Consider the following 13,672-nt stretch of genomic DNA (forward strand, 5'->3'; position numbering starts at 1 on the left):
AACTTTCAGCATTTCCCTAAGACGGATAACTTCTAATCTTCTATGTCAAAAATTGCAACCTGCATTTCTCTAGGTTCTGCATTGGTTGAATTCTCATACTCCTACATTTTGCACAACAATCAGTACAGTACTGTAAATCATCCTTTAGATCACGTGCAATCAGATCTTGGTTATGAACTAATAAAGGTGCACATCACTTAGGAAACTATTGTAGAGTGAAATCAACGCCAAAACAATAATAATCACAATCATAAAAACACGACATCGATATTTTAATTTTAGCCTGCAATGGTTTACTTCACTGTAGCTTCACACTCAAAATTTTAGATTTTACTGCGAATTTCAATTAAAATGAACGTTCAGTTTAATTAAAAACACTCCAGCCCGCTCCAGGCCTGAGAGGTGGCACCTGAAGTGCAGTTTCATTCAGCAGCCTGTTCATTCAACAGAAGAGGTCTGCAGCTGTAGCTGCTCTGATCCCAGAGGGCAGGCGGAGGAAGACAGGTGGTGGGAGTGCAGAGAAATCTTATGAATGAAATCCAGTCTGCTGACGTCAATGGGGACAGCTTGACGCATGGATCACATGGGCTGGGAGGGCGGAGGTATAAGACAGCTGCAGCCGCTGTCCGTGGCAGTGAAAACATACGAGCCAAAGGCGGAATCCCGGGCGGAGAGAGCATTAAGAGACCCGGCAGTTAGCAGCAGTGACGATACTTGCCAACAACACACCAGAGGAGAGCACGCCGTGCAGACGGTGGCTTTGCACATGACTGGAATCCCCACGCTTCTCCCACTGAGCTTCAAGTAAGTCCCAACTTATTTGACACGACTTCAAGTTCTGTTTTGCGGAGGTAAATCTGTTTGGAGCCTCAGACCATCTAAAAAAAGTAAAACTACAGCACGCGCAGAGGGAGATTCCTGTTATCTATTTGATTTGATTTGATTTTTCTCGTGTGAGTCAGCGGCTTCAATAATAGTCAGATATGCTGAGCAGCTTTAAAATGAGGCTGTACATGGAGTTGATTTGGCCCTAATTGGAGCTCATTGGGCTTTTATTAATGCTGGCCCTATTTCTTTGTTTACAGTCAAGCGATTTGTCATCATCACCCTCATCATCATCATCATCACCATCATCACCACCACAGTCATCACAGCCATTGGCACCATGATTTCTCAAAGACATTAGATTGAAACTGTGCAATGTTCTGCCGTGCGGTGACGTTAGAATCTATTGAGGAAACAATAAAACGTCTGCATATTACTGACGTCCATGTTTGTCGGGGTAATTAAGCTTTATAGTTGTAAAGTGCGGGTTGCAGGGCGGCTTCTTGTGTTGACTGAAGTATGCTGGTGGGCTGGATGCCGCATCGTAAATCCACTGTGACCTGCTCAGGCCGTTGGAGGGTCTTTGTGCGGCCTGAGCAGGGTCCATATTGAGATGATTAATTGTTTGCACATCATGCATCATACAACCCCTGCAACCCACGTAATCCACTGGCTCCACTGCAGGATCCTGCTGGAGCGTGTTTCTGCCTGTGAAACACATAAAAACACATAAAAAAAAACATTTTTCATGTGGTTTTAAATTATGTTATTATTATTATTATTATGACGCTACTGTGCAGCAGTGCGCTGGTGCCCTGCTATGGAATTCTGGCTGCCTTAAAGAAGGGATTTCCTGTTGCAATCAGTCCCAATCTGAGACTTGCTATCCATCCATTAGCCCTTTATGGGCAAAATTAACTGAAAAAAACAGTTACCTCCTATTCATATTCTTATGTGCAACCTCTATTTGCCATATATTTTGGTACAATGGCATAATCATTAAAGGGAGAGTCTTTCTGTATAGACCAGCTTTCTCATGGGAAGTTTTCTTATTTAAAATCATAACCCACTGCTACATTACTCCACCTTTATTTTCACTTGTGGTAAGGTTTATACATTTAAACTTCTTGGCTAGGGCGTGGACATAAAATATCATTATTTGTGGATGATTAATTTGTATATGTGGGTTAACCCTTCCTACCAATCCCAGCCCTATATATGATAATTTCAAATAGTAAATTTGTCAGGTTATATGCTCAACAAAAAAGGAAATTGATAGCCATGATGACCACAGGCAAATTCCCAGAAGAAATAAGAGGAAAGTCCATTTTAGATGGACAGACAGAGAGTTAATGCCCACTGTCCGACTATGGATTTAGTGAGATTTTACCGTTGATCCCAATGGAAGGAAAAGAATCAATAAAAGTGAATATCCTATCAGTCATTCTTTTTGTTTCAGCCATTTCCTGTCACAAATTTATGGTTCCATTTTTTCAAGACATTAGACAAAATGATAGCAAAATACATATGGCAAAATCATCACATCATGCATACTCTTTTCTGCATTGATTTTGTGCAGTAGTATCTTGAAATGTCCCATCACCTAATATTGTAAAGTTGATATTCCTGTGCTGAAATTTTATGCCACAGGGCAAGAATAATTGAAACTGAAAATGAAAATTTCTGTATTCTTCTCCTTGCTCCAGATATTTCTGATCTCCTTCGATGCTCACAGCAGGCCCTGTTCTGAGTGGTCATGACCAGCTATCCCTATGTCTCAAGTGGTCTTACACTCTTGGTCCTCTTGACAGCAACATCTTTGCCCCATCTGTACGCCACCAACCTGCTCAGCACCCCTAGGGTGGTCAACAGCTCACAGAAAGATGCTCTTCTTTGGCAGGCAGTGTCTAGAAACAAGGAAAAAAGAAATGAAGAGAGACAATCAATACATAAAGATGAAGCAGAAGAACTCTTTAAAGATGTTGATCCCAAAACATTAGCGGCAGTCTTACTTGAGGCATTGAATCACTCAAAAGGAGGAAGGAAGGAGGCAGAGAAGTACAATGGATTGGAAGAAGAGAGAAAGGCTGAGAGAAGGGAGGATAGAAAAGAAGAGACATACATGGAAGTAAGATCAACAAAAGAAGGCCGAGGCAGAGATGGACGACAGGAGTTAGAGCTTCTAATGGTGCAGCAAAGGCAGGAGGAAGAAGAGAGACAGAAAGCCCAGGAGGAAGAAGAAAAGATGATCGAGAAGGTGATTAGTCATACCACTAGCCACACGATCCAGAACCAAACAGAGCAGCAGACCGCTGCCTCAGATGAAAGAGAGGCTGTTGCTTCCCAGCAGGGTTTAACCAGCCCCACTCAAGGCAGCAATGAGGAAGAGGAGGAGCAGCTCAGCGTTGAGGAGCTAAAGAGTCTAGAGAACATGATGAGAGGGTTTCCTCGTTTAAACATAGCCACAAAGAGGGAAGGAGATTCAGAGCACAACCAGAGGATAAGCAGAGGTTACAACAGCTACAATGACATCATACCAATAAATAAAGGCAGTGACCTTGCCATGTCGACAAAAAAATTAAAATGGCAAGAGGAGACACAGAAAGCCCTAAACTTCCCAACATTCAAAGGAGGCAATTATATGGATGAATTTAAGGACAGTAATTATGACACTAATGTAGCAGAGCCTCAGCTCCCAGCTGAGCAGGAGGTGATGAAAGATGATGAACCTATGGGAGCAGAGGAAGACGAAGAGGTGCTGACTTCAGAGGAGGAAGAGGCTCAGGCCAAAGCGGAGCAGGAGGAGATAAGAAGGCAGGCAGCAGAAGCACAAAGAGCCAAGATGGAGGAGGAGAAGTTGGCTGACATTGCATCAGACATGCTCCTGCGTTACATGGTCAAACAGAATAATGGAAACAAGAAGCACAGCTCAACTCCATACAACGCTGCAGAGGACAAGCGGTCCGATGAGGAACTGAATGTAACGGAGGATGAAGATATTGATCCTCAGACCATTGACAAGCTAATTGAAATTTCTAGCAAGCTTCACCTCCCTGCTGATGATGTTGTGGACATCATCAGTGATGTGGAGAAGAAGAAGAAGAAAGATGTGCCACCTGAGCCACACTGGCGACAACCTGCACTCTCTTCTTCCTTTTCCTCTGGACAGATTCCAACCAATCAAAATAACTTCCCTATCCGTAAGCAACCACTTCCAGCTGTCAATCTCCTCAAAACATGGTTCCAAGAAAAAACACCAACCAAATCAAAGGATCTTTGGAGCAAATCCGGAAAATATCTGCTAACAAGTTCAAACATATGGCCGGAACGTCAGAAGCCTCCATCAAACACCCAGGAACTCTGGCTCAAGTCTGCTAGGACTGGATACCCCTTTTACCCCTACACGTACCCCTCCTACTACCAGAGTAAACCCTACTTGGACTACTACTCCTTCTACTTGCCTCCTCTTCTCAGGCCCAGACCCCATTACTACATCTCGAAACCTGCTCTTACCCTCAAGGGGAATTCAATGGATGACACCTACACTTTCCCTCCGAAAAGACATTACCACAGCTGGGTCCAACCCCGGCTCAGAAAACCCCCCATAGCTTTCCAGAGAAAGTCTTATTATAGCGGCTACAACCTCCCAGTGTACTCCCGGACATTACAGCCTGTATCCATCCCAAAGCAAAGCAAACCACCCCCCAGCTACCCACTGCGGATGATCAACCCACAGGAGAAGCAGTTATATTATGCAGCCTCGGCAGAGCAGGCAGACAGCAACAACCGTGATGATATGGAGAAATACATAGAGCAGATACTCATGAAGAGACCACACTAGATTGACTAAAGGGGGGAGGGGGCTGAGAGGAGGGGGAGAAAAAGAAAAAGTGAACCATGAAAAAGAAGCAGGATGTATTTCTTTATACTGGCTTTTGTTTTGTTTTCTTTTTGTTTTAAACATGTGGCAAGTTTCTTTCTCCTGTTTTGATTGGTTATTGTTTGAAAAAGGACATTTTTTTAAAATGTAGTCTAGATTAAGTGGAATTTTGGTAGGATGATGGAAGAAAAGGATACCAGGATATGCTGGGAAGCATGACATGACACACATTTGTATCAGGCTAGCCTGACAGCCTAATAGTTTGGACATTTTACAATGCCAACAAAGGCAGACACTCAAATATTTTTTTTTACAGTCAGATGAAGCTTAGGGTGGAAAACATGGTTATGGTTGATCGAATTTCCCGGTTGATACACAGAAGAACATTGGTGGGATTATCTCTGGCAGTGAAATTCAAAGTTTATAATAAATATGATTTATCACAAGTATGTGGACAGTAAACATTCCAGCCATATGTGGTGATAGAACACAGTCACTTAACACATTGTTTTTTTTCATGTACACTCATACATACACCCACATTCTGTCTAAATGAATATGATTAAAAGCATATTTCATACAGAGAGTTGGTGGAAGCCTTACTAACACCCTTCTGTTGGCTCAGATGACTCATCCTTCGCATAACTTAAATTGCCTTGTTGCTATGGTGCCAAACTCTATGGCATTCTTGTATAGTTGAACCTTTCAGGAGGATGCAGAGGTGAAAGCATTCTCTTTTTTTCTAATGAAAGCTCGGGTGATTCTTTGTTTAGCCTTCTGTGTACTGTAACACTGAAATGCTAAATCATTTCATTACAGTTGGCCACTGTAATTGTGAGCAAATGTTACCTAAAAGGAGGAAAAGGCTGTAGTTTGCATCAAACTCATTTATGATGTGTTTTACCACTTTTCAACAAGATGTGTCAGGGATAGCACAAACACAGTACGTGTTGGTTTTGCTGTCTGTGCATGGAATTTGGGATGGCATAATGCTAGCCTTATCCTTTAGCTATTATTTTTACGTTACATCTTTTTGATACATTTTATACATTATTGTATAAAATGTATTTAGAGCAGAACTCTGCGGGTCACTATGACATTCCTCTCATTGTCTTTATATGTATATTCTCCATGCATCCAGGACCGTCAGTTTGGGAGGGTGCCACTTTAATTTCCTCCCTTGAAATGGGAACAGTTTGTTCACATTTGTCATATTTACATACACAAGTCAAAATTTGAATATTACTGAGATTCTAATGAATGATGAATGTTGGTGTTACTGTAAATTTACATTGGAAAACTACAGAAAATACTGAAACACTTTATTTCTCCACTTAAATGGCTACTGATAATCAATACTCAAAGACTATTTCTTTCTCCTTGTTTGTCAGATAGAACAGGGGCTCTGGTTGTCTTGCCAAAACAGAACCATAGCACTGACAATCTCATATAATGAAGAAAAATAGTAATAATTAGCTCAACTGTCGAAAAAGAGAACGGATCAATGGAAGCTTGGGCTAAAAAAAAAGTATTAAAAAAAGTATAAAAATATATTTTTAGTGATTTGTTTTTTATAATACTGTATAAGACAGTTACAGCGCTGCAGATCAGAAGGGGTTGGCCGGAGATGAGGCTGATATGTGTGCATGTTTATGTATACATATGTATATGTATATTAAAATTGCTACTTGGAGACAGCATCATTTAAAAAGTATAAAAAAAATAACAAAAACGACTGAAAAAATAAATCATTGTTTGAGTCATGTATGTGACGATATTATCCATGGTCTTTCTAGCTGTACCTTGTTGTAACCATCATAATAAATGCACATTTGCTGGATGTGAGTGCACATCAATGACTACTTTGAGAATAGAAGAATCTTTATTGTTTCTAAGGGATAATCTTTTTCTTTTTCTTATTACAGATAAAGAAATAAATAAAACAAACTTTTTTTTTAATTGCAGAAAGGCTTCGTGGTAGACACAGATATTTTATCACATATGTCACAAGGAGAAGGGAGCATTCAAGGTTACATTAATTTAGTTTCAACAAGATTTACAGATGTGTACAATGATTTGTGTGTAAATTTGTGTACTCACAAATACATATTCCATGCATCCAGTAGTTGCTGAAGTGTGTATATCTAAACTACCTTTATTTGCAAACTATGGACACTGTACCACTTATGTAATGCAAGGTTTGCCTGAATTTAACTACATATGTTGGACTGATAACAATTCTTTAACCACTCTTTAAAACATAAAACGATTAGTGTGTTTGTGGTTGTTGTTGTCTTGCTACATGACCTACTTTGTCTTATCTCACAGACAGATGTTAAACACTTTACTGGTAAAATTAAAAATTAATTGAAATACACTCAACAAAAATATAAATGCAACACTTTTGTTTTTGCTCCCATGTTTCATGAGATGGACTTGAAGATCTAAACTTCATTCCAGATACACAATATTACCATTCCTCTCAAACATTGTTCACAAATCTGTCTAAATGTGTGATAGTGAGCACTTCTGCTTTGCTGAGATAATCCATCCCACCTCACAGGTGTGCCACATCAAGATGCTGATCTGACATCATGATTAGTGCACAGGTGTACCTCAAACTGCCCACAATAAAAGGCCACCCTGAAATGTGCATTTTGTTTCTGCTTTATTGGCGGTCTGGGGACTCAGAACCAGTCAGTATCTGGTGTGACCACCATTTGCCTCATGCAGTGCAACACATCTTCTTCGCATAGAGTTTATCAGATTGTCTATTGTGGCCTGTGGAACGTTGGTCCACTCCTCTTCAATGGCTGGGCGAAGTTGCTGGATATTAGTGGGAACTGGTGCACGCTGTCGTATACGCCGGTCAAGCACATCCCAAACATGTTCAATGGGTGACATGTCCGGTGAGTATGCTGGCCATGCAAGAACTGGGACATTTTCAGCTTCCAAGAATTGTGTACAGATCCTTGCAACATGGGGCCGTGCATTATCTTGCTGAAACATGAGGTGATGTTCATGGATGTATGGCACAACAATGGGCATCAATAAAATGCACCTGTGTTCTTCGTCCATAACAGATGCCTGCCCATACCATGACCCCACCACCACCATGGGCCACTCGATCCACAACATTGACATCAGCAAAGCGCTCACCCACACAACGCCACACACGCTGTCTGCCATCTGCCCTGAACAATGTAAACCGAGATTCATCCGTGAAGAGAACACCTCTCCAACGTGCTAGACGCCATCGAATGTGAGCATTTGCCCACTCAAGTCTGTTATGGCGACGATCTGGAGTCAGGTTAAGACCCCGATGAGGACGACGAGCATGCAGTTGAGCTTCCCTGAGACGGTTTCTGACAGTTTGTGCAGAAATTGTTTGGTTATGCAAACCAATTGTTTCAGCAGCTGTCTGAGTGGCTGGTCTCAGACGATCTCGGAGGTGAACCTGCTGGATGTGGAGGTCCTGGGCTGGTGTGGTTACTCGTGGTCTGTGGTTGTGAGGCCGGTTGGATGTACTGCCATATTCTCTGAAACGCCTTTGGAGACGGCTTATGGTGGAGAAGAACATTCAATGCACGAGCAACAGATCTGGTTGACATTCCTGCTGTCAGCATGCAAATTGCACGCTCCCTCAATGCTTGTGGCATCTGTGGCATTTTGCTGTGAGACAAAACTGCACATTTCAGGGTGGCCTTTTATTGTGGGCAGTTTGAGGTACACCTGTGCACTAATCATGATGTCAGATCAGCATCTTGATGTGGCACACCTGTGAGGTGGGATGGATTATCTCAGCAAAGCAGAAGTGCTCACTATCACACATTTAGACAGATTTGTGAACAATGTTTGAGAGGAATGGTAATATTGTGTATCTGGAATGAAGTTTAGATCTTCAAGTCCATCTCATGAAACATGGGAGCAAAAACAAAAGTGTTGCGTTTATATTTTTGTTGAGTGTAATTGTTCCATTAAAGCTGGCAGGTCATCCTGTTTAAAATGCAGCAAAATAGGCTAAAAAATAAATATGATTTCAACCAGCCTAGTGCTGGTCAGAATTGTCTCAAGTTGCTTTACTGAACCCCCAAGCAAGCACACAGTGGTAAGGAAAAACTCCCAGACAGGAAAAAACCTTGAGCAGGACCCGGCTCACAAGGAAAAACCTTCCTGCTGACAGTTGGCTGGGTGAAGGAGGAGAGAAGACATCCTTGTAGCTGGGTGTTATTGTTGACAGGACAATTTAGTGTAGCAGGGTGATTATAGTTTGGATGAAAAACACGGATGAAAAACACTAAAACCTAAGCAGGGCGATGTTTTTTCTCAGAAATCATGAAGGAATGAGGGACAAAGACAGAGTTACAAAGGCAGAAACCAGGCCACACGACAGGATGACAGGGTAAACAAAAATGGTGAGCAGAGGCATGGAGGAGGGAGAGAAGAGGGATTGAGGAAAGAGAGAAGTGGTGTGGTTGCAGCTCTGCCCACAGAGAGGTGCAGTGATTCATGATGTCATGCAGTAAAGACTGGGTGACTCATCCACCAACATCATCATGCAGCCACAGCAGAAGACCAAAATGCACACAGTGCAGGCTGTAAACACAGTATATGTCTGCACGCAGGCAGAAGCTTATAGCCTTTTTAAACATACAACATGAACATGCTATATTTTTTCAAAGTTCAACTAGAAGCTGATTATACATTTACATATTGATGAAAAAGATGTACATATTTCATTTCATTGATGTGGTATCTATCTATCTATCTATCTATCTATCTATCTATCTATCTATCTATCTATCTATCTATCTATATAATTGAATAAAAGGGAGCCGTCAATCTTCATAGGAGTGGACATCCCAGTGGACAATAAATTGTCCTGTCAACGATAACAACCTACAGCCTACAGACCTCACTGAGCATGCTCAGTGTTAATGTGGCAGCACAATTAGAAGACTGAACAAGTACAGTTTGTTTGAAGGCTTACCGGGAGAAGGACTCTTCTGTCTAAAAAGCATGATTGAGGTTCACTAAACTGCATCTGAACAAAGAACAGCACCTGTGGAACAATGTCCTATGGACACATGAGACCAAAGTGGAGTTGTTTGGTCTTAATGATCACCACCATATCTGCTGAAAACCAAACACTGCATTTCAGTAGAAACACCTCACACACTGTCAAGCACGGTGGTGGAGGACTGATGATTTGGACTTGTTTTACAGCCACAGGACCTGAACACCTTGCAGTCATTGAGTGGACCATGAACTTCTCTGTATACCAGTGTGTTCTAGAGACAAATGTGAGACCATCTGTCTGACAGTTAAAGCCTGGTGGAAGCTGGGTCATACAACAGAACAATGATCCAAAGCACAGCAGCTAATCTACATCAGAATGACTGGAAAATAAAAGAATAAAAGTTTTGAATGGTCTAGTCAAAGTCCAGATCTCAGTTGAAATACTGTGGTGGGACCTTCAGTGGTCTGTGCATAAGTGAACGTTAAAAAACCTTGATGAACTGAATCAATGTTGTGAAGATGATGTGAGAGACTGATAAAGTGGATCTATAGTACAAGCTACAAAATCATGACATGTATTTATAATAATAATACTAAGAGAATAAAGTTGACATTATATTAACTATCATGTTCCTCGAGGCACAGGTCGAGGAGGAGGAGTGGCAGCAATCTAATACTCCAGTCTTCAGATGAATCCTAAACCTAAATCTACTCACAGTTCTTTTGAGTCTCACTCTCAGCTTGTCTCACAAAGCTGGAAGTCAGTAAAGCCAGTTTTACTCGTAGTGTATCGTCACCTGCTGCTGCTTATTCAGAGTTCCTGCTCGGGTTTTCAGACTTCTGTGTGTATCGTCACCTGCTGCTGCTTATTCAGAGTTCCTGCTCGGGTTTTCAGACTTCTTATCAAGTTTAGTGCTCAGCACAGATAAAGTCATTATAGTGGGGGACTTTAACATTATTATGGACGTCGACTCTGACAGTCTTAAGACTGCACAGAACCAGCACTGGTTAAAGTTACTAATGACCTCCTCATGGCATCAGACCTTTGACTTGTCTCTGTACTTGTTCTACTAGATCTCAGTGCTGCCCTTGGCGCTGTAGATCACAGCATCTTACTACACAGATTAGAACACAAGATTAAGATTAGAGGGACAGCACTAGGCTAGTTTAAAATGTATTTTTCAGACAGATTCCACTTTGTTCATGTTAATAATGTCTCCTTCTCACGTACAAGGGTTAACCACAGTGTTCCACAGGTTTCAGTGCTCAGACTGATCCTGTTCACCCTTTACATGCTCCCTCTAGGGAATATCATTCAGAAGCACTGCAGAAACTATAATTGTTATGCTGATGATACCCAGCTGTATTTATCCATGAAGCCTGAAGAAACAAAGCCAGTCAGACTACAGGCATGTCTAAAGAACTGGATGACCTCCAGTTTTTTACTGTTAAACTAAGAAAAAACTGAGGTCATTGTTTTTGGCCCAAAACATCTCAGATCTAGATTTTCTACTTGTAGTACCTAGAATTCATAAAGGTAGAATAAGAGGACAAGCCTTTAGCTATCAGGCACCTCTACTATGGAGTTACCAATCTGGGTCCGAGAGGCAGACACCGCCTTCACCTTTAAGACTAGACTTAAAACCTTTCTGTTTAGTAAAGCATACAGTTAGCCTTAAAGATAGTGTGAATGGTTGATAGGTATAGATACAGGCAGTTCCCGTCCCCTCAAATCCCCCTCTGACCCTCTTACCTCTCCTCTATTCTTATTAGTTTGGATCATATTAGTGATTCATGTCATAAACTGTGTTTGTTGTCTTTCTCATAGTTTTGTGTGTGTCTCTCTCTCTCTTTGCAGGTCTCTCTGCCTCCAGACCTGCATGCTGACCTGCAGTCCAGCCCCTGAATATTCCAATGCTGGCCGACTGTTTCTTCTCTGTGAAGCACTTCTGACTCTTCCCCCATAAACCCAGAATTTTGTAGCAGCTGAGAGCTGCAGCTGCAGTACCAGCAGATGGCAGCAGAGTCAAAGAGGTGCCAAATGGTGCCACATGTTTTTAGGTTTTAACCTCTTAGCTCAGAAATATTAACTTAAGATCTCACTTAGTATCACTAAAGGTGAGGTTATACTCAATTTGACTATTACTTATTCAAAACGGTCATGTCTAACCAGGAGGTTAAATCAATTTCAATTACAATATAGGCTTCAGATATTTAATATTAAATTTACAGACCAGTTCATGAATTCAGAATGAACTTTTACCATCAGCCCTGTCAAAGTGTATTTCTTCACTTTGATAAATAATGTGTAACAGTGGTCCCTGGGTGCTGTTTGCTCTGGTCAAGCCCTCAACATAGACAGGACCAGGGTTTTAGTACATTAAATTTAGCTCCCTTAAATGTCAGGTCTTTGGCAGGCAAATTCTTAATTCATCATTTTATTCAAAAGCACAATCTCAATTTTATGTTTTTAACTGAAACTTGGTTGGGGCAAGGTAACAGTGCAGCAGTTCTTATTTAGTCAACTCCTCCTACTTTAGTTTCATGAGTGAACCAACATTGTGCAAGAAAGGAGGAGTTCCCATTTTGTTTAATGACAGTGCAATAAGATATTCTATGGAAGGTTTGACAACCACCCCTGCTAATCCCAACAAAGTAGAAGGAGAGGTGATCAGAAACTGTCATATTAATGATAACACCTGTGCACTGCCCACAGCTCCTGTTGATGACCTTGTAAACAGTTTCAGTTCCATAGTTATGACTGTTATTGATTCAATCGCACCAATCTGGACTAAAGTTATGTCAGGAAAGAAAAAGTCATCTTTGATAAATGCCACACTGGTTAGAGCTCAAAAAGAGTCCGCAGACAGAATGCAGATGGAGAAAAACTAAACTCCAGGTACATTATAACATTTCACATTTTCACATTTTGTTTGCTGGCACTGTGTTAAACTGGTTCAAATCTTACTTACATGGTAGGGACTACTTTGTGTCAATTGGTAACTATGAGTCTGATTAAACTAAGATCACATGCAGGGTTCCTCAGGGGTCCATTCTTGAACCACTTCTGTTCAACATCTAAATGCTGCCCCTAGCTCAGATCATAGAACATCACAACATCTCTTATCACACCTGTGCAGACGACACAACTTTATATTTCAGTGTCATCACATGACTACAGTCCCTTACACTCACTAAGTAAATGTCTTCAACAAATCAATGAGTGGATGTGCCAGAACTTTGCTCAGCTCAATGCAGACAAGACTGTTTTTTGGCCCCAAAAATGAAAGAGCTAAGATCAGACTCGATGGTTACAACTCATGCCAGAAATTATGGTGTAATTCTTGACCTCAGACCTGAATTTTAACAACCATGTAAAAGCTATTACTAAGCTGGTCATAATGTCTTAATGTGTTGCTTTTATTCTGTGATTTTATTGTTCTCTGTAAAGCACTCTTAATTGCCTTGTGTATGAATAGTGCTGTATAAATAAGCCTTGCCTTGCAGTGCAGTAAGACAGAAGGCTTAGTTCATGCAACAAATTTACATTCCTGTGTAAATGACGAATGATGAATCTCATAAGCTAGATCAAAGTTATCTGATGTCATGCAGATATTACAAGTAAGATGAGGGAAAGGCGGTGGAGGTGGTGGAGTTAGGTTAAAAACATTCATACATATGGTAACAATATCTCCAAATCACATAATCTTTTGTACAATGTGTATTTTAGCATTTATTGTATTTAGTAAATACTTCTTATATTTTTGCACATCTGATGCTGGCACCCAGCATCCTACAGCAGTTTCCCCCCTACCCATCCACCTGTCTGTCCTGTACATATACTAATTTGCTTTTTGCTTATTATTTATAGTACCCTATGTTTATACCATTATGCATGCTATGCTGTCTGTTCCTACTGGATACCTGAATCTTCAAGGCAGACTCCCA

General features: G+C 41.1%; 1 protein-coding gene across 1 annotated transcript; it reads left to right on the plus strand.

The window, feature by feature from the left end:
• The first annotated feature begins 654 nt into the window (after nucleotides 1-654).
• vgf (VGF nerve growth factor inducible) lies at nucleotides 655-6,435 on the plus strand. Its single transcript, XM_028429370.1, has 2 exons — nucleotides 655-804; nucleotides 2,532-6,435. The coding sequence occupies exon 2, from the start codon at nucleotides 2,582-2,584 to the stop codon at nucleotides 4,664-4,666; it is 2,085 nt and encodes a 694-aa protein (XP_028285171.1). The 5' UTR covers nucleotides 655-804; nucleotides 2,532-2,581; the 3' UTR covers nucleotides 4,667-6,435.
• The last annotated feature ends 7,237 nt before the right edge of the window (nucleotides 6,436-13,672 follow it).

The sequence above is a fragment of the Parambassis ranga genome, chromosome 18, assembly GCF_900634625.1.
Source record: "Parambassis ranga chromosome 18, fParRan2.1, whole genome shotgun sequence".
Taxonomy (NCBI): Eukaryota; Metazoa; Chordata; class Actinopteri; family Ambassidae; genus Parambassis; species Parambassis ranga.

Excerpts from the sequence above, each read along its gene's own strand:
- vgf (XM_028429370.1), top strand. The coding sequence starts at position 2,582 with ATGACCAGCTATCCCTATGTCTCAAGTGGTCTTACACTCTTGGTCCTC.